Consider the following 24,110-nt stretch of genomic DNA (forward strand, 5'->3'; position numbering starts at 1 on the left):
TTTAACTATTGAAATATAGCAGATATACAAGCTCACAGCGCGGCACCGAGTGCCGCGCTGCGAGCTTGTAGATCTGCTATTTTTTTTTAAATCGTGAAAATTAGAATTTTGACCCGATTCTATAAGTGTCTTTTGAATCCTTCTAAGGTTTTTTGAAAAACCCTATGTTTCTATGTCAGCAATCTGGCTAGCCATCATCAAAGAAAAGGTCCTTTTCACTTAACTCATTCTGTGCCAATGACGGCTTATGACGGTTTTTTTCCAATAGCCCTGTGTGCCAATGACGGCTTATGACGGTTTTTGTGTTTTTTACATAGAAAAAAAAAAAAAAAAAACATTTTTTTTTTTTTTTTTAAAGATGTCAAAATGACCTGAGATCAGAGAGATGCTTTTCTCTGTTTGTGTGTTCGCTCCCTCGTTTAGCTGATTGAGAAAATGTGTGAAAATGTGTGTCCATTCTAGTGGATGGACACTTTTTTTCATTCAAACAGCTCTATCTCTGGAACCATTTGTCCGATTGACAAAATTCTTTTTGCCACTGAATCACAACAACTGTGTCTGTTTCTGTGGGGGAAAAAATTATAAAAAAAAAATCATTTTTTTTCATTGCATAGTAAAGAAAAACATACAAAACCGTGGCACAGCTACCTTGGAGGCATTTTGGCCTGTGGCACAGAATGAGTTAACTGGAGCTCAGTTAGTCTGTTCTTGAGAGACTACTATGTCAGTGGTTCTCAAACCTTTTCATGTGAAAGGACCCCCAAAATTATATTTATTTGGCCACGGACACCCATCTCAAAATATTTAGTTCCAGGGACCACCCAGAAGAGAAATTTGAGTTGCAAACGTTCGCTTTGAAAATAAATATATTCAAAGATTTGCACACATTTTCATGACTTTTTCAAAAATAGCAGATCTACAAGATCACAGCGCGGCACTCGGTGCCGCACTGTGAGCTTTTATATCTGCTATTTTTCACTGGTTAAAGCATTCAATACTTAAATACTATTAGAACTGGCCCGCTGTTCTAATAGGGTGCTTTTTTCGACCGGCAAAGAACCGGTTCTGGTTCTTTCTCCCGCCTAGGGGATGAACCAGAGGTGAGCTTTTCCACCGAGAACCGAGTTGGTTACGAACCGTAAAAGTTGGTTCCGAACGGGAACCACAAAATCCTTGGTTCCTCTGGTTCAATCTGGTGGAAACTGGAAACGCAAGCCGGTTCGTGGCTGGTTCGCAAGAATGAACCAAGGTTCCAAGAAAGTTGAACGGCACTGGTTCTTGATCCAAGGTTCTTTTGGTGGAAAAGGCCCCATAGTATTCCAGCAGTTAGCAACTCCAGTACTTTTAAGTACAATTTAAGTACAATTACTTCAGTAATGGCTGCATTATTTTTTTCTCCGTTGAATGGACGCATGCGGTTTCATTTTTGCATTCATCTGTGTCATATTGGATTTTTGAAGGAAAAGGAAATTAACTTTTTTGCTGTTTACCTATTGAAAAATTGTTTTCACTTACACTTTACTTAATTAATTAAATGATTAATGTTAGAGCAATAATATAGGCTGTTTTAGGTCCAGGTTCAATATGTGCAATCATTTCAATATATATATATATTTATTTTTGTATTTATTTTTTGCCAACTGTGTATTTGAGTTTGAGGTACGGTATATAACGCTACCGAGAACCACTATCTCTGCCAAGTGGCCGGAACGGCCGAAGGCGGAGCATTATGTTTTGGCTCCTGTGTGAGTCTGTCCATCCGTCAAGATTTCCGCATTTGTGCGGAAGTAGAGCGTTCTTCCGGGTGCTTCAAACACCACTGAGCAACCGTCGTTGAAATAAAAAGCTGGGGGTGGGGCTGTCTGCCCTCTAGTTAATATATAACTCTATGGTTGGGCCTTCTAGATTTTTTAAAGTGAACAGGGTTCCCACGGTCATGAAATTCCTGGAAATATTTTGAAATTAGAAAAATATTTTTCCAACGGAAACGTTTTGGAATTGATCAAGGGTCCTGGAAGGTCCTTTGGTTATTGATTTTGTTAATACCTCTGAAATGACAAATTAAACATTGGCCAAATTGTCAAATATTAGAGGCAGAAATTGTGAAAATAGCCGATCTACATGTGATCTACATGCTCACAACGCCTCGCGTTGCGAGGCGTTGTGAGCATGTAGATCGGCTATTTTCACAATAAAACCGTATTATACAAAATTCCTCTACTCTTAGTGCTCGTCAGGGTGCCGGGGTCCCCAGTTCAAATATGATTATTTCGTGGGTCACGGCCAGAAAAGGTTGAGAACCACTGCCATACACTTCCTGTCATTGCGCATAGGAGTAAGCGACTCGTTATTGAGCTGAATTATTGTTATATAGTCCTGGAAATCGGGTTAAATATTCTGGAAAAGTTTTGGAAAAGTTTTGGAAATTAATTGGTAAAGATGTGTGGGAACCCTGAGTGAATGTTCAAGTGTGTCTGTGGGTTTTCTAAATATTGAACCAATGAAATGTATTGAAGAAATGAAAGAGTGTCGTAGCGTGTATGACTCCCGGTGCCCTGCATGAACTAACGCCATTTTATTTTGTGTGTTGTTACCAGGCGGAGGAGGCGCGGGAGCACTGCAAGGCCTGCCAGGTGGACGTGCGGGAGAGGAGGGTGGACCTGGCCAACGTCAAGAGCGAGGTCCTCACACAGCTACGAGAGCTGGTCTTTCAGTGTGACCTCACTCTCAAGGCCGTAAGTCCACGCTACTAGGGCTGTCAACAAAAGCTGACAATTAATTGTCATACAAATAACAATTTAATTGTGAACAAAGGGGTTCTACTGGCGCGCCTCAGCCTAATACGGCTAGTCCGGTGCATCACAGGAGTGGGGAGAGCAGTTGCAGAGGAGAAAGACACTGGAGCAGCTCGGACAATTAAAGACTTTTATTTAGGTGCTAGTACAAAAAATAATGACGACGAACGCTTCGGTCTTTTGACACCGAGGAAGGTCGAAAGACCAAAACGTTAGTCGTTAAGGTCAAAGTCAAAGAAAGGCTATTTCATTGTATGTTTTACCTTGCCCGTCTGGTTACATTTGGTAATGTGAAATAAGAGTTATTTGTGTTTGTTCAGAGCACACACCTGACCATTGATATAAAATATTGATGACAATAGTTAAATAAAATTGTTTAAATGCAATGATGATAGTTAAATAAAATTGTTTAAATGTGATGCATATGTATGTGACTTTGTTATGGTCTGACTGAAGGATATGTAGTTGGCCCTTTAATATTTTTCAATGTGGCCCCCTTTGAAAAAGGTTTGGACACCCCTGTTTTAAGCACATTTTGATGCCAATACCTTTGTACTTTTACTCAAGTAAATGTAGAATTCCGGACTGTAAGAGTATTTCTATACTTTTACGTGGGTACAAAAATGTAATACTTTTTTCCACCGCTGTGTGCAGGTGACGGTCAACTGGTTCCAGCTGCAGCAGGCTCAGGTGGTGTCTCTTCCCGTCAACCACCAGACGCTGTGCGAGAACGCCAAGCTGTACGACCCGGGCCAGCGCTACGTCGACTTCGTCAGGGGCCTGCCGGCCCGCACCGCCGAGTCCCAGTCCTTTGACTCGGGAGTCACGCAAAACGCAGGGTGAGTCCCCTTGTCCGTTGACTCAGGAGTAGGGGTGGGCGATATGGAAAAATACAATATCACAATATTTTCCCAAGCTGTATCACGGTTTTATCACAATTCTTTTTTCACGTTGGTTTTGATGGGTATTTTTCAAGTCACTTGACAAAAACTAGACTCTCTGAGTTCCTTTTGGGAGGTCTAAATTGAACTTTACAAGTATGTAACTCTGACAGTATACAAATGAAACCAAATGGACCCTTACGGGTCCATTTGGTTTCATTTGTATACTGTCAGAGTTAAGTGGAGACCTTGACATTTTAAAGTTTGAGAACTACTGATTTAGACCAAAATGCAGGCTTAAATTGAATTCTGCAATGAATCTCTGTATTAACGATTAAACAGGATTTTTTACAAGGCTCCCTCAATTCACCCTTTGTCAAGTCCCGCCCATTGTCCCGTCCCTCTTCACACCCATTGGTTGCAGTGTCTTGGTGGGACATTCGGTGGGACACTCCATCCACTACCATTCTAATTCAGTTGCTTCGTATTGTTATTCTGTGTGTTCAATTCTAATTTCAAACTTGGTTTCAGTCAAATGGAGCTGCTCACTGGTAGTATAGTGACTCAGCATGTTTTTAAATGTTTTTATTTCTCCAAAAATTATGTTTTAGCAAATTCAACATCAAAAAGGCGGAACCAGGGCGGGACAAGGCAGATAGAGCCTGCTGGTTGGTCAGTCAGGGACCAACCAGAAGGCTGACAAAGGGTGAATTGTATCACGATACATATGATACCTCTGAAAAGGCATATCGTGGAGACATTGTATTGTGTCAACGATAATTATCGCCATATCGCCCACCCCTACTCAGGAGTCACGCAAGACGCAGGGTGAGGTGAGGTCCTGACTCAGTTCTGGGGTGGGCGGGCTTGAAAGAAACACTGAACTGAAGTTCAATCTGAGAGCATTTTTTTCTGGTAAGGTTTTCCAGCCAGCGAATCAGGATCAAGTGCATTGTGACAAGAAGACAGAACAAGAATTGTCATTTTAATACATTATTTTATATAAAATTGTTATAATATATAAATAAAAGGAAAATGCCATTGGTTTTCTGTCTCTCCAGTCCAGTGGTTTTCAACCAGTCCGGGGACCTCCAGCTGTCCTTCAGGGGGTTCCAGGTGGTCCCCAGCTTGTTGGTAACCAAATAGACCCTTACAGAGCTTTAACTCTTTGAGAGTGTAAAATGAAACCAAATGGACCCTTACAGAGCTTTAACTCTTTGAGGGTGTAAAATGAAACCAAATGGACCCTTACGGGTTTCATTTCACGCTCTCAAGAGTTAAATTATTGTTAACTCATCTGCTGCCATTTAACAATACCTTCGTACTCTCATATGCCAAACTGTCTCCATAGAATTCCATGTAATTCATAGTGCACGGATCATGCACACCCATGCCTAGATAATGCACCACGTGTGTCCACATTGCTCACAGCTTTCAAACAAAAAAATCCGAATGGAAATCCGTTCAGGCATTCATGAGATAGCAGCCATTATGTTTTCCTAAAATGTAAACAAAGATGGCTGCCATGTTTGAAAGATGGGGTTGCTATGGGGGTTACATGCAATTTCGCGATCGCTATCATGCCTACTACATTTTTTGGGGTAAAATTTTTTTTTTGAAAAACATTTTTTTTTTATTTTTTTTATTTTTTTTTGAAAAAAATCTCGGGTTCCTCGGGCGTGGCAGGGCGGGACAACGGGATTTTTTCGGGTTCCTCGGGCATGGCAGCATATGAGTTAAACACCTGCATTACTTAATTTACAACAAGTCTACACAATTAGAGAATTATTATTAACCCATTTAGAACGGGTACACATTATTGTGTATCATTATTTTATGCTTTAACTATTGAAAAATAGCAGATATACAAGCTCACTGCGAGCTTGTAGATCTGCTATTTTAGAAAAATCGTGAAAATTTGAATTTTGACCGGATTCTATAAGTGTCTTTTGAATCCTTCTAAGGTTTTTTGAAAAACCCTGTTTCTATGTCAGCAATCTGGCCAGCCACCTTGATATGAAAAAGGTTGAAAATCTGCTTTAGTCTACAGCAGGGTTCTCCAATAGGCGGCCCGCAGGCCATTTTTCGGCCCGCGGGGGGCTACTGTCTGGCCCACACCAACCCCAGTAATAATGGTAGTATAAGAGCAGCAACAACACTAGTATATCGTCATTGTTGGGTGGAAACCTTGTATGTCCAAAACCGTTCGTTTTGTATTTATCATCTAAAAAATGTACTAAACTAGTGAAAACAGCAGATCTACAAGCACACAACGCCTCGCATCGCGAGGCGTTGTGTGCTTGTAGATCTGCTGTTTTCTCTAGTTTTGTGCGACGATCTTGTATGATGAAGCAGGGCTTTGTTTTACCAAAAAAAGTACACATTTGAAACTTGGAGATACGAGGTTTCTGCCCGACAGTGATGATATCTGAACTGTTACTGGAGTAGCGGAAACGCCACCGTCGCCCCCTGCAATGTTGTGGCCCTTTGCTTGGTACCCTAGACATAATTCGGACCTTGGGGAAAACTTTTTAGGGAACCCTGGTCTACACTGACCTGAAATCTGGGGGGAAAAAAGACAGAGAGAGAGAGAGAGAAGGAGGGGGGGGTAAGAGAGCTTGTTTTTGGAGAGCGTAGCACAATTGACCGCGGCCTGCGGGTCTTCCTGCGGAAATGACTGTGGTCATGGGAGAAAGGGAGCGAGAGAGAGAGAGAGAAGAGAAGAGTGGAGAAACAGTGGGGTCGGTCAGTGGGGGGCTTCCCATCTCCTCCTACTGCCACGCCTCCTTGGAGGTTTTCTATTTTGCTGCGCTGCGCTTGGTTTTCCCAAAGTCTCGCGCCACCATTTTTTACATTTTATATCGGTCAGTTTATGGACTATATCGTCTGGGCACTGTCGGGCAGAAACCTCGTATCTCCAAGTTTCAAATTTGTATATTTTTTCGCAAAGCAACGCTCTGCTTCATCATACAAGGCCGTCGCACAAAAGTAGTGAAAACAGCAGATCTGCAGGCTTGTAGATCGGCTGTTTTCACTAGTTTACATCATTTTTAAAATGATAAATAAAAAACAAACGGTTTTGGACATACAAGGTTTCCACCCGACAATGACGATATGTGCCTGTTTCAGTTGCTCGTCTGAAACGATTTTTTTTTTTGGGCTCATCCTTGCTTTCATGGCCACTCACACGTATAGACATACACACACACACACACACACACACACACACACACACACACACACACACACACACACACACACACACACACACACACTTGTGCGCATGGATCAGAAGATCTCTTTGTTCTTTGTTTGTTTACCCCTCTCTCTTCTTCCCAACCCATGATCTCTCTGATCGAAAGGGCCGAAGAATGGGAGAGGGGGAAATGAATAATAAACAAGAACACACGCACACACTGGCTGTTAGCATCATGGATAAATATAGCACACTGACCTACATTTGCTGTAAGACGTGGGGGGGGGGGGGGGGGGGGGGGCTCCGTTTAACCTTGATCTAAGGGCCGCGACTGTTGAGTGAGTCCATTGTCCGGCCTGTTCAGTTCAATTCGTCAGGACTCGTTCCATCTGGCTGGCTTCTTTTGATGTGGCTGTGGGGCCCGTGTTATGATTCCACCATCATTTAGGGGTTTCTGCCATCGTTGATGGGATTAAGTCCAGCGATTCCCAAGCTGTGGTTCGGGGTACACTGGTGGGCCCCCAAATTATTGGCATTAATATTATCAAAACAATTTATGTGGAAAACAAAAACAAAAAAACAAACATGGTATTTCTTTTTTAGCCCTAGAATTTTTGAATGCTTTAACCAGTGAAAAATAGCAGATAGATCTGCTATTTTTGAAAAAGTTGTGAAAATGTGTGCAAATCTTTGAATATATGTTTTTTTCAAAGCGAACGTGTGTAACTCAAATTTTTGGTGGTCCCTGGAACGGAATATTTTGAGATGGGGGTCCGTGGCCAAATAAATATCATTTTGGGGGTCCTTCACATGAAAAGGTTTGAGAACCGCTGACATAGTAGTCTCTCAAGAACAGACTAACTGAGCTCCAGTTAAGTGAAAAGGACCTTTTCTTTGACGATGGCCAGCCAGATTGCTGACGTCATAGAAACATAGGTTTTTCCAAAAAACCTTAAAAGAATTCAAAAGACACTTATAGAATCGGGTCAAAATTCTAATTTTCACAATTTTTCAAAAATAGCAGATCTACAAGCTCGCAGCGCGGCACTCGGTGCCGCGCTGTGAGCTTATCTGCTATTTTTCAATAGTTAAAGCATAAAATAATGATACACAATAATGTGTACCCGTTCTAAATGGGTTAAAAGCTTGGAAAATGAGTTTCATTGTGATACCTTAATGACTTAGAGTACTTTAAACTCATGCAAATTCCTTCCCTTGTAGTACAGTAGTAGGTAGTGGGCCACGAGACAACAGCTGAACCGATCATTAGCTTAAACATGCTCTAGTAAAAACACTTGCGGCCGACCCATCTGACCGGATGGCTGCCGTGTTAAGTGGTCATATGGGTGGGCCAAGAAATCTTTATAAGTGGGCCCTCAAATGAACCAGATTCTCTTGAGTAATTGGATGGCTTTCATGTGGACATGAGTGGCCCCAGGGCTTGTTGCAGATACAGTTGCAACTGTCACTGGTTGTGAAATTTGTATGTCCAAAACTCTTCACTCTTGTATGTCCATTAAGTCTTCAGGTAATGGGAAAATTGTGTTCCAATGGATCTACTTATTATTAGCTATTATTTAGTCCCAAAGCATCTAGCTAATACTTTTCATTGATTAAATATTTATAAAACCCAAGATTTAAACATATTTTGGCTACTCTTGCGTGACATGTCAAAGTATAAAATAGGGTATTATCTCATGAAAAAAATCATCAAACCTATTATATCTAGAGATACCAGGTTTCTGTCCCGACTTAAACGACATTATGTTCTTTTTTCCTGCTTCCAATCCTGGGACAGTTCAGTGTGTTCTTCCTTTGATGTAGATATAAACAAGAGGACTGTTTGTACTATATGTAACATCAGCTCTCTCCGCGGCTTTTATTGCGCGGCTATCAAATAAATCAAATGTCACTTGTGAATATACACTTTTTAAACAAACATTCGGTGAGACGCTCTCCTCCTATTCACACAAACAATGGAGAAAGCTCAAGGCTCAAGACATTTTATGAAGTCAAAGATTATGATTCTCATCAGAGAGAGATAGAGTACTTTAGATGAGTTGGTTGAACCGTCGAAGGCCATATCATATCATAGCTGTCGGGTGTAAACCTTGTAGGACCAAAACAGTTTTCCAGAAAAAAGAACCTGTGTTCCAAAGGAGCCAATGTAGTTATTATTTAGTCACAAGATCTTGTTTATGCTTTTCATTTAACCGCAGACACATTTAAACGGCTAACTTTCACTTCGAATATGGTTCCAAAATAGCAGCGCTAAGGCTCACAAAAAGCTTGTAGATCAGCTGTCTATACTATAATTTTGCGAATGTCTGTCTGTCTGTCTGTCTGTCTGTCTGTCTGTCACAGCGTTTCTCCTCAGTGGCTGGAGCAATTGATCTGAAATCGCATCACCATTAGCATATGAACACACCTAACATAACTGTGAAGCCCGTTTGTCACTTTCACAAATCGTATGCTGTATATTAGCATTTTTATGGTGTATCTACTATCTATTCTGCATCTAGCTTGAGGCTCATCTATTCTGCATCTAGCATGAGGCAACATGTTTAACCAGCTCTCTGTGTGTGTGTGTGTGTGTGTGTGTGTGTGTGTGTGTGTGTGTGTGTGTGTGTGTGTGTGTGTGTGTGTGTGTGTGTGTGTGTGTGTGTGTGTGTGTGTGTGTGTGTGTGTGTGTGTGTGTGTGTGTGTGTGCAGGCAGGCGGGTGTGTGCGTGGGCGGGTGGGGGGGGGTAGCCATTAAACGAAACGGGTATTTCTTACATTGATGCTCCTACATATTATCATGCAAGCACCAGTTACAGTTACTTTCCATCCCTCATATACTGTATGCACAGTGCACATCCCATAACCCACACACTGCACATCATTTTGGAGCTCATATCTTTGAACGGGTAAGGGCTAGTTTTGTTAAATATGGAGATACAAGGTTCTAAGATAAAATATTGTTACTTTTAAAACTGTGTGCTACATTTTTAGACAGTAGCCTGCTCTCTGCTTTTGGAAAACAATCCCGGCTGCCACGGAATGTCATGTTTGTGTGTCCCCTTTATTATTTCCCAGGATGCTTTTCACCAAGCGCTCGCTCAGCGCCAGCCTCTCGTCTCACGGCAACCTGTCCCAGGTGTCGCTGACCTCCGACCTCCTCAGCGCTGACGAGGTGGACAGTCCCGTTCACACGCGACCCGGCAAGATGGCCGACATGCGCTCCAACAGCACCACTGACATCCAAGGTCAGTGTTTTAGAGTTCTATTTGACCCTTTTTGCCAGTGGTGCATGCACCTTCTATCTGGCCTTTCTCCAGGGCAGAGCCATTGCCCCTTTCCTGCCGCTTCATTCAATATCTGGTCACTTCCACCCTTGTAGGCTGCAGGTGTAACGTAGGTTATCTGTAGTGTTTCCAGATTTTGAAACACGTGGCCAGCTAGGTCTACGAAAACAAGCCCAAAAGAAGCACGCTTTACCACTTTACGTCTGACTTTTGAAAATAGCTTTTAGATCAGCTATTTTCCACAAAAAAAAACAACATTTTGAATATTTTGTCACAAAATGTTTTTATACAGGGGTCTGCGGACTAATGCATACAATACACATGTGGGAACCATTGGTTTAAACAGCATTAGGAAGCAAGCCCAAAATATGCAACTACACTTTAAAAACAAGCCCAACGTCGCTTATTATAAGCAGACATGACAACACTGGTGAACAGGAAAGCCCCACTACTCCCCTACCTTAGCTGGCCACGCCCATGGTGGGTGCGGCCAGGAATAATGTGAATTATAGTACTGTCGGTTTCCATCTGAAACTTTTTCATGGAGGACCCCCAGATTGTTTTTCCAGGTCGACAGACTCGACACTTGTGCCAAAATGACACAGGCACTGGAAATGAAATTATTTTGTGTTTTACAGTTAATGAATACTGTTTCTGCCTATGTTTTGTTGCTTTCCAAAATCCCCTCAGACGCAAGGAGCCTATAGCATTCCTTTTGTCAGCGTTCCTTCCGTATATACAGCCGCTGTAATCAGGGACGTGCTGGGCCCCTGATTCAGCCTGGGAAAAAGAGTTGGAGAGGCCCTCATTGCGCGCTATAGAGAAAGAGATCTCTCTCTATAGCGCTGCTGCTACTCAAAGATTTGCCATTTCAGATCATGACAAGTGATAAGCCAGTGGGCCAATTACATGAGTTATATTTCGTTGTTGTCGGGTGGAAACCTTGTATGTCCAAAACCGTTTGTTTTGTATTTATCATTTAAAAATGTATTAAACTAGTGAAAACAGCCGATCTACAAGCACACAACGCCTCGCACCGCGATGCGTTGTGTGCTTGTAGATCTGCTATTTTCACTACTTTTGTGCGACGGCCTTGTATGATGAAGCAGGGCTTTGCTTTGCGAAGAAATGTACACATTTGAAACTTGGAGATACGAGGTTTCTGCCCAACAGTGACGATTTACTTTGTTGGCCGCCCAGCCCCCAAAATGGAAAGAAGGCCAACATTTTATTTTTTATTTTTTCCTAATGGCTGGCCTGGACCGGCCGGGAATGAACCGGCCGTTCGGGAGTTGTCCCGCTTTTCCCAATGGCCAGCACGTCCCTGGCTGTAATGACAACAGAGCTGCAAGGGGTGTCACTAAAAGAGACTACTAAAAATGAAAGCGACGCACGGTATAGACTTTAATACTATTGATTGACTCATCTTGTCTCTTGTTAGCGGCGGTTTAAAAGAGGTGTTAGCAGCCTAGTACTTAACAGGTTGATTCACACCCCATTGATATGAAGCCGGGGCCATTTGTGTTAATTAGCGCAGTGCCAATATGCTGCTTCACCTTCAAACTGAACCAGAGTGGTAGTTTTTAGTGAGCTTAATGAACGTGTTTTTAGCTTTTTTTTTAATAGTATGTCGCACCCGGTAACCGTCAAAAGGCGACAGAGGCTCTTCTCGGATTTAACCTGTGACCTCCCTGCCATAACGCAGTCTGTCTCTGTACCGTCGCACAAAAGTCACAAAGAATTTGAAATTAGACTTAGTAAGGATTTGGGGAATTCTTTGACAACTCGGGTAGCATCACATTAACTGGAGGTCAATGGAGGTTCAACCGAGCAGCTCTGTTAGATAATAGATTCAACGTTTCTGGTTGTCCTTTGTTAGCCTGTTAATGTCAGGGTTATGTCCCCAGGTTTTGAAGTGTACCTTTGATTAATAGTTGAATCCTTGTAAATGGCTTGATAATTCAGCTAGTCCATCTAGGAGAATATATCGTCTCTGTCAGGAAACCTTTCGAGCTTGTTGATCTGCTACTTTTGATGCTCTTGTGTGATGCTGTAGTATGGTCAATATTAGTAGGGCATTAATTTACGGAAAAACTTTAGAATATCAATCTGGAGATAAGAGCCCGACAGAGACGATATGCAATACAGGGTTCCCAGACTTCCCACGGTCATGAAATTCCTGGAAATATTTTTAAATTAGAAAATTATTTTTCCAGTACTGGAAAAGTTTTGGAATTGATCAAGGGTCTTGGAAGGTCCTGGAAAAATTAGCTATGCATTGTCTTTGGTTATTGATTTTGTTAATACCATTGAAATGACAAATTAAACATTGGCCAAATTGTCAAATATTAGTGGCAGAAATGCCTCGCGTTGCGAGGCGTTGTGAGCATGTAGATCGGCTATTTTCACAATAGAAACGTGTTATACAAAATTCCTCAACTCTTAGTGCTCGTCAGGGTGCTGGGTCCCCAGTTAAAATATGATTATTTCGGGGGTCACAGCCTGAAAAGGTTGAGAACCACTGGCATACACTACCTGTCTTTGGGCATTGCGCATAGGAGTAAGCGACTTGTTATTGAGCTGAATTATTGTTATATAGTCCTGGAAATTGGGTTAAATATCCTGGAAAAGTTTTGGAAAAGTTTTGGAAATTAATTGGTAAAAATGTGTGGGAACCCTAGCAATAGCACACCTATATGAGAACAATATACGTAGCAGGCTGGCTGCCAAATGGCTGTGTCTGTGTTAAGAGGTGTGCGTGCGTGTGTGCATAGAACGTGCGTTTTTGTTTAGATCATTACATCTTAACCTTACCTTGGTTTTATTGGACCTTTTTATAACACGGCTAAACCTCCCAGTGGCAGATGTCTGTCTACCAATGTAATGCCCAAGGCCTGCTGATAAACAGCGTCTGTCATGATGTGTGTAATCCCAGCCCTCAGGATCCAGGGCCCGTTTCGTCCATGGGCCTCGGGCAGCCAGGGAGGAGGGATGTGCAGTGACTCTGAGAGCGCCGGAGGAAGCAGCGAGTCTCGCTCCATGGACTCTCCTACCGCCAGCCCAGGTAAAGAGACCTTAAAGTCACATAATTGTCATTTCTGTCGGGCAGAAATGGCCTGGCATGGCCAGACTAATATCATTGCGTAGGTATTAGTCTGGGATGTCTGTGTGGAACCTGCATTTCCAAGGGGCAGATTAAAAAAATGTCTCTGGTGACAAGGCTGCCCCATATTTGCATACTGGGCCCTGATTGGTCCTACTTTGGAGGGAGTGAAATCTCAACTGAGCGGTGCCAGACCAAATCTGCAGAATGCAATATTTTTTTTGTTTGGCAGATTCATTTGGTTTCCAGGCAGGGCAGAAACCTCTTGATCTTCATGCTGTATTCTTCTTTTTTTTGGTAAACTGACACCCTACTTGATCATACTGCAGCGACGCACAAAAGCATCAAAAGTTGCAGATCCCCAAGCTCGCCTTTCAAGCTTGCGGATCTGCTGCTTAAGCTGTTTCTGGATTTGAATCCTGAAATATTTTGGACATAATGAGGTTTCCACCCGACAGAGACGGTATATATGTCACGGTTTGTTAGAGAAACAGGACGGTCGAGAAACGGAGCACTCGTCGTGCAGCACAGGGCGGAACGGAGCCGCTCGATTGTCCACGACATTGCAAGCGGCGCGCAGGCCAGCGGACCTTGGGCCAGGGCCGCGCGGCCGGCGGAGCGCCGCGCGAGTTACGAAGCCGTGGTGAATGCAATCGTTATATTTATGCCCAGGCCGTAAGGCCTGGGCAAGCCCACGATAAACGCCCTGTCCAAGTGACTACAATGGAGCTAATGGCTAGGCTAGGCTAGGCTAGGCTAGGCTAGGCTAGTAAATAAAGAAAGAGTCGCAAACGAGTGACGTCAGCGCCTTCACTAGTGAATGGCTGTCGCATTATAACTCTATGGGCTGTCGTCGCCACCTGGTGGTGATTGGTGTGTGGTGAACGACAAAACAAGCGCTCTTACATAGAACGTCCTGAGTTACCCAAACATCCGGTAACATATACACATACATTAAATGATTCAGCCACAGGTATGGGCCCCTGTCATTAAATAAAGTTACATCTACGCATAAATACATCAGCCCAGGTATCGCTCTGTCATTGAGATCTTTTTGTTACATGGCATTCTGTATTGTTGTTTCCTGTCATGTTGTTGTCACTCAGGCAACAGAGACGAATAAATCACGTCATCAACCCACCTTGTCAACATTCAAAATCAGGTCGATCAGGCTTATAACTCAGTTGAACTCACTGGCATACAGGGACGTGCTGGCCATTGGGAAAAGCGGGACAACTCCCGAAAGGCCGGTTCATTCCCGGCCAGTCCAGGCCGGCCACTGTTGGGCAGAAACCTCGTATCTCCAAGTTTCAAATTTGTAAATTTTTGCAAAACAAAGCCCTGCTTCATCATACAAGCCAGTCGCACAAAAGTAGTGCAAACAGCAGATCTACAAGCACACAACGCCTCGCGGTGCGAGGCGTTGTGTGCTTGTAGATCGGCTGTTTTCACTAGTTTAAATCAATTTTAAAATGATAAATACAAAACAAACGGTTTTGGACATACAAGGTTTCCACCCGACAACGACGAAATATAACTCATGTAATTGGCCCACTGGCTTGTCACTTGTCATGATCTGAAACGGCAAATCTTTGAGTAGCAGCAGCGCTATAGAGAGAGATCTCTCTCTATAGTGCACAATGAGGGCCTCTCCAACTCTTTTTCCCGGGCTGAATCAGGGGTCCAGCACGTCCCTGCTGGCATAATATGACAGACAGGAAAGGCATGGCTCAGACTGAGTATCTAAATTGGCCGCAGGGGCTTATGCCAACTTGTGGTTCACCCTAATGCCATTATTATTTGTATTATTATTATTATTATTATATTTTTTAGAATCTTGGGGTTTTAATGTTTTGCGGTGAAACTTTTACTTAAAGGACTAGGATATAATGCATTATAATTACATTTATACAGCATTATAATGCACTTCATACACTAATTGTAATCGTTTATAATTATGCATAACATCTTATAACAAGGTTTGTGAATGCTGGTCGTAATGCATTATAAACTCAGTGGAACAGCGCATTATAACTACCTGGTAACACTTTACTTAAAGTTGCATCTACAATGCATTATAATTGCACTTATAATGCACTTCATAAGACTTGTTATGAAGCCAGTTTATGAATAACAACATTATCACTTTATAACTGACTAAGTTATGGGAGTTATTACTTATTATGTGCTGGTCCTCTAAGCTCATAATGCATTATGACCAGCCCTTATAATACTTCATAAACATTGTTATTGTTAGGCATAAATATTTCAAAACCAGTCAATGTTGAATGCTCACACCGATATGTTTCAAACAGTGCTGCAACACCGGGGCGGGTATTTTGATCCGTTGCTGTGCTACAGTATGGGAGGTGTGATGTTAGTATACAGATCCGGTTGCAACTCTTAAGGCAAGACTCAGCAAGTCATTTCCACTCTGGATTTTTACTGGAAAGTCTCAACGTCATTATTAGGCTTAGTGCAGTGATTCCAAAACAGTTCTAATGTCAAGGACTCACAAGTTTGGTGTGCCTTAGGCCTCAGACTCCCATAACTCTGACAGTGTACAAGTGGAACCAAGTGGACCCATTTGTACACTCTTGAGTTATAGACCAGTATGGGTCCATTTGGTTCCTAACTATCAATCATTTAGCTGGGCACATTTTTATTTATTTTTATCCTACGATTTTGTAACCCATTTTTCACCCAGTGCTAATTGCTTAAGCTGTAATCCTGGGCACTGCTTCCCCTCTGCCAACCTTGTGAGGGCCCAGAACTGAGCTCATGCTTCCCTCAGTGCATGAGGAGTGAGCAACCACTTCTTATCACCTGACAGGGGGGAGCTTCCCCGGTTGGACGTAGCGCGTGGAAGGAACTTGTTATTCCAACCAGTTCCTTTCCCCTCCATCAGGGGAGGCATAACTGGGTCTTATGATAAAAATAAGAACATTATAATGGTGTGTAAAACAAAACATCTCAAATTTGCCACAGACAAGACCAAGTCTATGCCACAGACACATTTGTCCGTTTACGGACATATTGACTACTCCTGCTGATGCTCTTATTGATTTTACAATCAGTGTTTAAATGGACTGAAATAGAGATAAAATCTTAGAAGGCTTTTTGTTTCCATTTGTAACCTTCATTATTATAACCGGCACTTGATTAACCTTGACATGTAAAATCTACATGTCAAGGTTAATTAAGCACTGGTTATAACAATAATCACTATCAATGGTACCATTGATCATCAATGGTACCATTGATCATCAATGAATGGATCAATGGTGATCAATGCTAGAGGTGTGAAAAGCTCCTAATCCCCCCCCATTGTCCCTGTAATCGCCCTCATCAACGACGAATGACCACACCTTTAAAACTCTGATACTTAAATCCAGAGATCCTCTCATGAGTCCAGAGTTGAGAGTTTAGTCTTGGCTGGTACCCCAGCTCAAGCGCTCCGATCAACTCGTTCATTTCCCACCGCTGAAAAAGACAGCGGAACTGTGACTCTTCTCTCTGTGACTTTGTGACATCGCGTGTGGAGAATGAGAACTAAGTGGTGCTTCATGCCTTCCTGTGCAGCAGACTTCAAGAGGAGGCTGCCCAGGACGCCCTCCACGGGGACCATGTCGTCCGCCGACGACCTCGACGAGAGAGAGCCCCACTCGCCCTCTGATAACGGTGAGTCACTCGCTCTCTCACGCAGACACGCACACACACACACAGGGACGTGCTGCTGGGCCCCTGATTCAGCCCGGGAAAAAAGAGTTGGAGAGGCCCTCATTGCGCGCTATAGAGAGAGATCTCTCTCTACAGCGCTGCTGCTACTCAAAGATTTGTGACAAAGTGACAAGCCAGTGGGCCAATTACATGAGTTATATTTCGTCGTTGTCGGGTGGAAACCTTGTATGTCCAAAACCGTTTGTTTTGTATTTATCATTTAAAAAATGATTTAAACTAGTGAAAACAGCCGATCTACAAGCACACTTTGCGAAAAAATCTACGAATTTGAAACTTGGAGATACAAGGTTTCTGCCCGACAGTGACATTTTATTTTTATTTATTTTCCTAATATTCCTATTTTCCGGCCGTTCGGGAGTTGTCCCGCTTTTCCCAATGGCCAGCACGTCCCTGCACACACACACAGAGCGAGAGAGCAAGATGGCCAGAGAGAATCCCTCGGAGGAAGCAACCTCTTGTCTCCATATTTAAACTTTTTGTGTTTTTAAACGGCCCACTTGATCATACTACACTAACCGCAGTGTCACAAAAGCATCAGAAGTAGCAGATCTACAAGCTCAAAGAGTTTTGAGCGTGTCCATCTGCTACTTTTGCTATTTTTTATACATTTTAATCCTGAAAAGTAAGTAAGTAAGTTTTGGATTTTGGACATAATATGATGAAAATGTGAACATTGAGTTTATCTAAACAAAACGAGTTACACTATTCTTAAGTGTTGTTTGGAGCAAATGTCTGTCTGATCTGTCTTCTAGATCTGCTACTTTTGATGCTTTTGTGTGACGCTGTAGTACTATCAAGTGTACAGCGTAGTACGCAAAAAAACAAACAAACAAACAAACAAAAAACACAAACACAATCAAATATGAGATAAAAAGGTTTCTGCCCGAAAACAAACGCTTATACAGTCTGATCTAAACTTTTTCTCTCGCCATCTCTCCCTCCCTCCCTCCCTGCAGGTCTGAGTGAGATGGTGATAGAGACGGCCAGCTCCCCAGGTCCCTTCAGGAACACCCAGATGTCCAAGGCAGCCCAGACCCACAAGCTGAGGAAGCTCCGAGCCCCCTCCAAGTGCCGCGAGTGTGACAGCCTGGTGGTCTTCCACGGAGCTGAGTGCGAGGAGGTGAGACCCTCTCGCCAGAGCTTGTCAATGTTTTTCATGCCAATATTTTGGTCACATATCTGAGAAGAGTTCGTGCCAGGCAGTGTTGTATTGGTGATTTAATGTTTGGTGGCACGCTAATTTAATGACGTCACACACGCACGCCGCTTGACACCTACACTAGAGGAGTTAGCAGACCATTGATATGCAACCAGGAGGCTCGTTCCTATGTTAATGCCCGATGGCGTAACTCTACAACTTTTGTAAACGTTGTTGAGGCGTTTCGGGCAGTATTTTGATGGAATCGTGCACTTTATGAAAGAAGCATGACATTTGGCACACAGTTAGAACATGCCATATGGAACATTTTTGGCTATAGGGGCATCGCAGATTTGTCTTGGGAATCTTGTGGGAGCCAATTAAAGTTGGGCTCTCATAGACTTTACTATAGAGTAAAATAATACAAAAAATGAATATGCTTTAAGTAGCATGTGAGGGGTCAATCTAGGTGTTTTTCGGGATTCTGAATCCAATGCAAACATTCTTTTTGCAGGAAAAACATTCCTTGGGACCCCATAAAACTATGGTTTAGTGATGAGTCACCACTTTTCAAAGTTTTGTGGCGGCCGTTTCTCGTAAAGGAATGTTTTTTGTGCAAAACAAATGCATTGGATTCAGAATCCCGAAAAACACCTAGTTTGACCCCTCACATGCTACTTAAAGCATTTTTCTTTTTTATTATTTTACTCTATAGTAAAGTCTATGAGAGCAACTTTGATTGGCTCCGACAAGTTTCCCAAGACAAATCTGCGATGCCCCTATAGCCAAAAATGTTCCATATGGCATGTTCTAACTGTGTGCCAAATGTCATGCTTCTTTCATAAAGCGCACAATTTTTGCCTGAAACGCTCGGACTATATATATATATGTCACGGTTAGATAGAGAAACTGTTAGATCGAGAAACGGATCGCTCGTCGTGCGGCGCGGGGCGGAAACAAGCGGTCGCTTTGATCCACAACAAAGGCAACAACAACGTACATTAGGTATTTATTTCCATGGCATTCATATACATCTCCCACAGCTGTTCAAAATCACTCTGTCTACCCCACACTTTATATGTCAACCTCTCCAGCCTGATGGAATTCATGAGTTCCCGATGCCACATCCTCAATGTTGGGGCTTCAACACTTTTCCAGCATAATGCCACAGCTCTTCTAGCTTGGAGAAGACCAAAGTCTAAGATTTTAGCTAGCTTCGCTGACTGTGTAAAGTTCTTTGGATGAATTCCGAGTATACAGAGTTTAGCACATAGTGGAACTGTGATTTTAAAGATTCCTGACAGACATTTCATGACTTAATTCCCAAAAAATTGCATCTTAGAACATTCCCACATACAGTGAAATAAAGTACCTTTATGGAACAGTTACTGTTTTACATTTAGTTGTTCACGCTTGGAAGAATGTGACTTTTCCAGTGTATTTATACAGTTCGAGTCCAAGCAACGGTGGCATTGAAGTGTTTTGATAGAAACCGTAGTCTAGACGACAACAAAACATTCAAGAAGTCACTAATGTTTTCATTGATAGGTAGTTATTGACAGTTGGGGAATTTGTGTTTGACGTTGTCTGCAAGATTGACGTCACCCTGGAGGGGAGTGGACGCTTTTCCAAAATAATGAAAAATGAACACGTGCATGAAAAGAGAAAATATATAGTAATTCGGCGAGCCAAATTATGCTAAAGTTACACCAAAATGAGTGAGTGATAAAATATTAATATCTGAATGGGGTCCTTGAATGTTATATTTCACAACAATGCTACTTGTTGGACTTATTTTCTTAGATTTAACCCCTCTATTACACAAGCGCTATTTTATACTTTGTACAATGTCATCATTTTTAAAAAAAAATAGAGAAGGAAAAATTGCAGATCTACTGTACAAGCTCACATGTCGGATGTATCACTTCTATCCTCATCCCTGTGTTGTGAAAATCTTTAGACGTGTTGAAAATGTCACGAGGATGAAGTGAAATTGGATTAAATAGCATTGACATCCGTGCGTCCTATGTGTGCAGTCAGGGGTGTCGCACCAAATTCTGGGCCTTTAACTATTTTTACTTTAACTATTGAATAATAGCAGATATAAAAGCTCACAGCGTGGCACCGAGTGCCACGCTGCGAGCTTATAGATCTGCTATTTTTGAAAAATCGTGAAAACTTCAAAAGTCTTTGAATATTTCAAATCCTTCTTTTTTTTGAAAAAACTATGTTTCTATGTCAGTAGTGCTCAAACCTTTTCATGTGAAGGACCCCCAAAATGATATGTATTTGGCCACGGACACCCATCTCAACATATTTAGTTCCAGGGACCCCCCAGAAGCAAAATTTGAGTTCAGAATGTTCCCTTAAAAAATACATATTCAAAGATTTGCACACATTTTCATGACTTTTCAAAAATAGCTACAAGCTCACAGCGCGGCACTCTGTGCCGTGCTTGTATATCTGCTATGTCTCAATAGCTAAAGTATAAAATAATTAAGGCGCCTCCACCTTGGGCCCTAGTAACTCAGTCCCACTTTGCCCCCCCTTGTGACGCCCTTGTGTGCAGTGCTCGTTGGCCTGTCATAAGAAGTGCCTGGAGACCCTGGCCATCCAGTGTGGCCACAAGAAGCTCCAAGGAAGACTCCATCTGTTCGGCATCGACTTCACCCAGGCAGCCAAGAACAGTCCCGACGGCGTCCCCTTCATCATCAGGAAATGCACCTCAGAGATCGAGAACAGAGCGCTCAACATCAAGGTATTTAACTTGGCCATTAGTATAACATGCTTTAGGCTACATACAGTACAACAGCACTGTTTGACTTTGTTTGTGTGTGGCTGTAAAAAAATATATATATATGGTGAACAAAATTGTTAGTGAATGATTAAGTATAGAGTAGTCTCGCGTGGCCAGACGGTTGCCTCCGCGATTTGGTCAAATGCTCCCAGCATACAGTCTGGCAAAGCAGAAAGATAAAAATGAGTGCGAGATGAAAGCGGAAGTGAAGCCCCCACGTCACTTCCGTTTCAGTCTCACATCGCACACATTTATCATTATATAAATAAAAATCATATAAGCATGTTTAGCTTGCTGCTTAGCAGAAATGACATTTTAAAATATATTGTTTTGAACGTTAATGCCCGTTTTCGATACTCGCCGTTCGGGAGCTGCTGTTCCAGACTCTATATAGCATTCAGAGATTGTGGAATAGTTGTCTTGCTACGCGAGACTAAGTATAGAGTAACTTAATGTGCGATCTGATTGATTGATTGATTGAATACTTTATTCGTCAGAAATGTAAAATGTAAGCCATTACATTCACCCCCAAATTACTTTTGGAGCTGTGTGAAGCACAGGCTCCCTATACGTGGCTGTGTGGGTCTGTGTGTGTGTCTGTCTGTCTGTCTGTGTGTCTGTGTGTGTGTCTGTGTGTATGTAGCCTGAACTTCCTAAACTTCGGCACGCCACTAGTCCCACAGTTTTGCCACCACACACTCGCGCCATATGACAAATCGACCGGCTTACTCGGGAATCGTGGGCTATTACTTTTCTAAGAGAAAGGTTCTATAGTTTAATTGATATTAATTTATTAGTGAATTAATTTTCCCCATTGACTTATAATGGGAATTGCAAAAACTCACATTCAATTATTTGTCTCTCGCAAACCATAGGGGCTAGAGTTTCAAGACTTGGAGAGGAGGTTCATAATGATTTCAAGGATTAAATAAAAAATAATTGTGTCATTTGGCCGCATGGTGGCGCCATAACACCCCACTTTACGTTTTGGCCTGTAACTCTTGAACCGTAGGTCGGAAAATTAAAAATATTTTTTCCCTGGATTCCTTGGGTCATGACGCATCTCCCCATATAGGCCACGCCCATTTGCGCCATGATAGATTTTCCGCCATCTTGAATTTTCTCCAAAACACACTTTTTGCTCCTTCTCCTACATATTTTCTTCAAATGTCACAAAAATCGGTACACATGATCCACACACACACACACACACACACACACACACACACACACACACACACACACACACACACACACACACACACACACACACACACAGCTCCACTTCACACGGGTGTGATTTTTTCTATTGATTACTCATGCCATGATGACTTGAGTTCAATAATATTATTTTGTTGGAGACCCAAATGCATTTGGGTCCCCATCCGATTTCTTTTTCTTTTTTTTTTTTAAGGGTGGTCACACCGTCTCCTATACATGGCCGTGTGTGTGGGTCTGTCTGTCTGTCTGTCTGTCTGTCTGTCTGTCTGTATGTAGCCTGCAATACCTTTTCTGACCACACATGTTAAGGTAGGGGCGCTGTTGTTCAGGCCAGGCCATAGGGCCAGGCACGCACGCACGCACGCACGCACACACCACACACACACACACACACGCAGCCTCCACCGTCCACCGTCACGGCACCCCAGGGTGCCCCGTCACCCACTTTGAAAACCCGTGGTGTAGGGGCATTCCCCATTTTGGTTGCAGAGCAGTTGAATGTGAACTTTCCAATTTCTTTTGCTCTAAATATGGGTGGTACCAGATCATGGTCGCTACCTCTAGTCCTGTGGCTGTGGGTGTCACTCACTTTAGAGGAGTAGTTTGACAGGTATGAGGGTATTGAATGCACTGACTGCCCCTGTGACTATCTTAACCACCTATCCCAGTGATATTAGCTTGATGTGATGTGCTCTTCCTGTCTGCTCTGTGCAGGGTATCTATCGTGTGAACGGGGCCAAGTCTCGCGTGGAGAAGCTGTGCCAGGCGTTCGAGAATGGCAAGGACCTGGTGGAGCTCTCGGATCTTTACCCCCACGACATCAGCAACGTGCTCAAACTCTACCTGCGACAGGTGGGCTGCTTGTTTTCACCCGCACCCTTATTAGATAGATACCTTTATTATCCCAAGGGGGAAATTCAGTTGTCCAGTTGTAGCACAGCAGTATACAGTTATTTACAAAGTTACAGAGAAGTACGAAAAAAAGATAGATAGGAGGAAAAAACAAGAGCAGTACAGTACCAGTAAAGAGATGGTGCATCAAGAGAGGGGGCGAATAATATATAAATATATATACATAAAGTGTCTTACAAAAAGAGACCATAGCAGTCAATGCTAGTTAGTGCAACAAGTATCTCACTGTCATTGTTAAACAAAGCAAAAAACTCAGAAACTACCAACACAACCTAATTGACCTGCAATGTCAAAAATCAGTGCGAAAGAAACAAAAAAAACAGCTCAGAGAAGAAGAAACTAGGAAGCGTGTCACCGCAAGACGCACATGAGCACCCTCCCTGGAAGGTCCTTCGAGGTCAAAGTCAATACAGCAATAGTTCCGTCAGTCTAAGTTAGGAAGGAAGTCCTTTTCAATCGTCCGTTATGTGTCTCGTTGTACAGCTTAAGGGCAGCCGGTACAAAAGACCCATTCATGGTATATCACAATGCGCTGTGAGCTTGTAGATCTGCTATTTCTGGTGCGGGACACCGTCGGCAAACCTTAGTATAAATAAGGCCTTATTCACCTATTGTAAAGGTAGGGTAAGTGATATTTTTTTGGTGAAAACAAAAAAAGGTTTTTACATTCTGATAAATCAAAAGTATTGCTATAGGGTGTTTGTTCAGTAACAGGGGTCTTCTTGTCTCTCTGGGTTAAGGTTGTTTATCACAGGGTTCCCACGTCATGAAATTCCTGGAAATAGTTTGAAATGAGAAAAATATTTTTCCAGTACTGGAAAAGTTTTGGAATTGATCAAGGGTCCTGGAAGGTCCTGGAAAAAATAGCTATGCATTGTCTTTGGTTATTGATTTTGTTAATACCTCTGAAATGACAAATTAAACATTGGCCAAATTGTTAGAGGCAGAAATTGTGAAAATAGCCGATCTTCATGCTCACAACCTCGCAACGCGAGGCGTTGTGAGCATGTAGATCTGCTATTTTCACAATAGAAACGTGC

General features: G+C 42.6%; 1 protein-coding gene across 2 annotated transcripts in view; it reads left to right on the forward strand.

The window, feature by feature from the left end:
* LOC308306563 (rho GTPase-activating protein 29-like) overlaps positions 1–24,110 on the forward strand; it is a 95,926-nt gene that overhangs the window by 65,661 nt on the left and 6,155 nt on the right. For both annotated transcript variants that reach the window (XM_080751599.1, XM_080751600.1), the window contains exons 12-19: positions 2,598–2,735; positions 3,450–3,634; positions 9,950–10,119; positions 13,094–13,222; positions 16,844–16,942; positions 17,959–18,122; positions 20,710–20,898; positions 22,873–23,010. In XM_080751599.1, the coding sequence (XP_080607725.1) occupies positions 2,598–2,735; positions 3,450–3,634; positions 9,950–10,119; positions 13,094–13,222; positions 16,844–16,942; positions 17,959–18,122; positions 20,710–20,898; positions 22,873–23,010 (1,212 nt within the window). The remainder of the gene's footprint in view (positions 1–2,597; positions 2,736–3,449; positions 3,635–9,949; positions 10,120–13,093; positions 13,223–16,843; positions 16,943–17,958; positions 18,123–20,709; positions 20,899–22,872; positions 23,011–24,110) is intronic.

Source organism: Nannobrachium achirus (genome assembly GCF_963921795.1).
Source record: "Nannobrachium achirus genome assembly, chromosome: 21".
NCBI classification, from domain to species: domain Eukaryota; kingdom Metazoa; phylum Chordata; class Actinopteri; order Myctophiformes; family Myctophidae; genus Nannobrachium; species Nannobrachium achirus.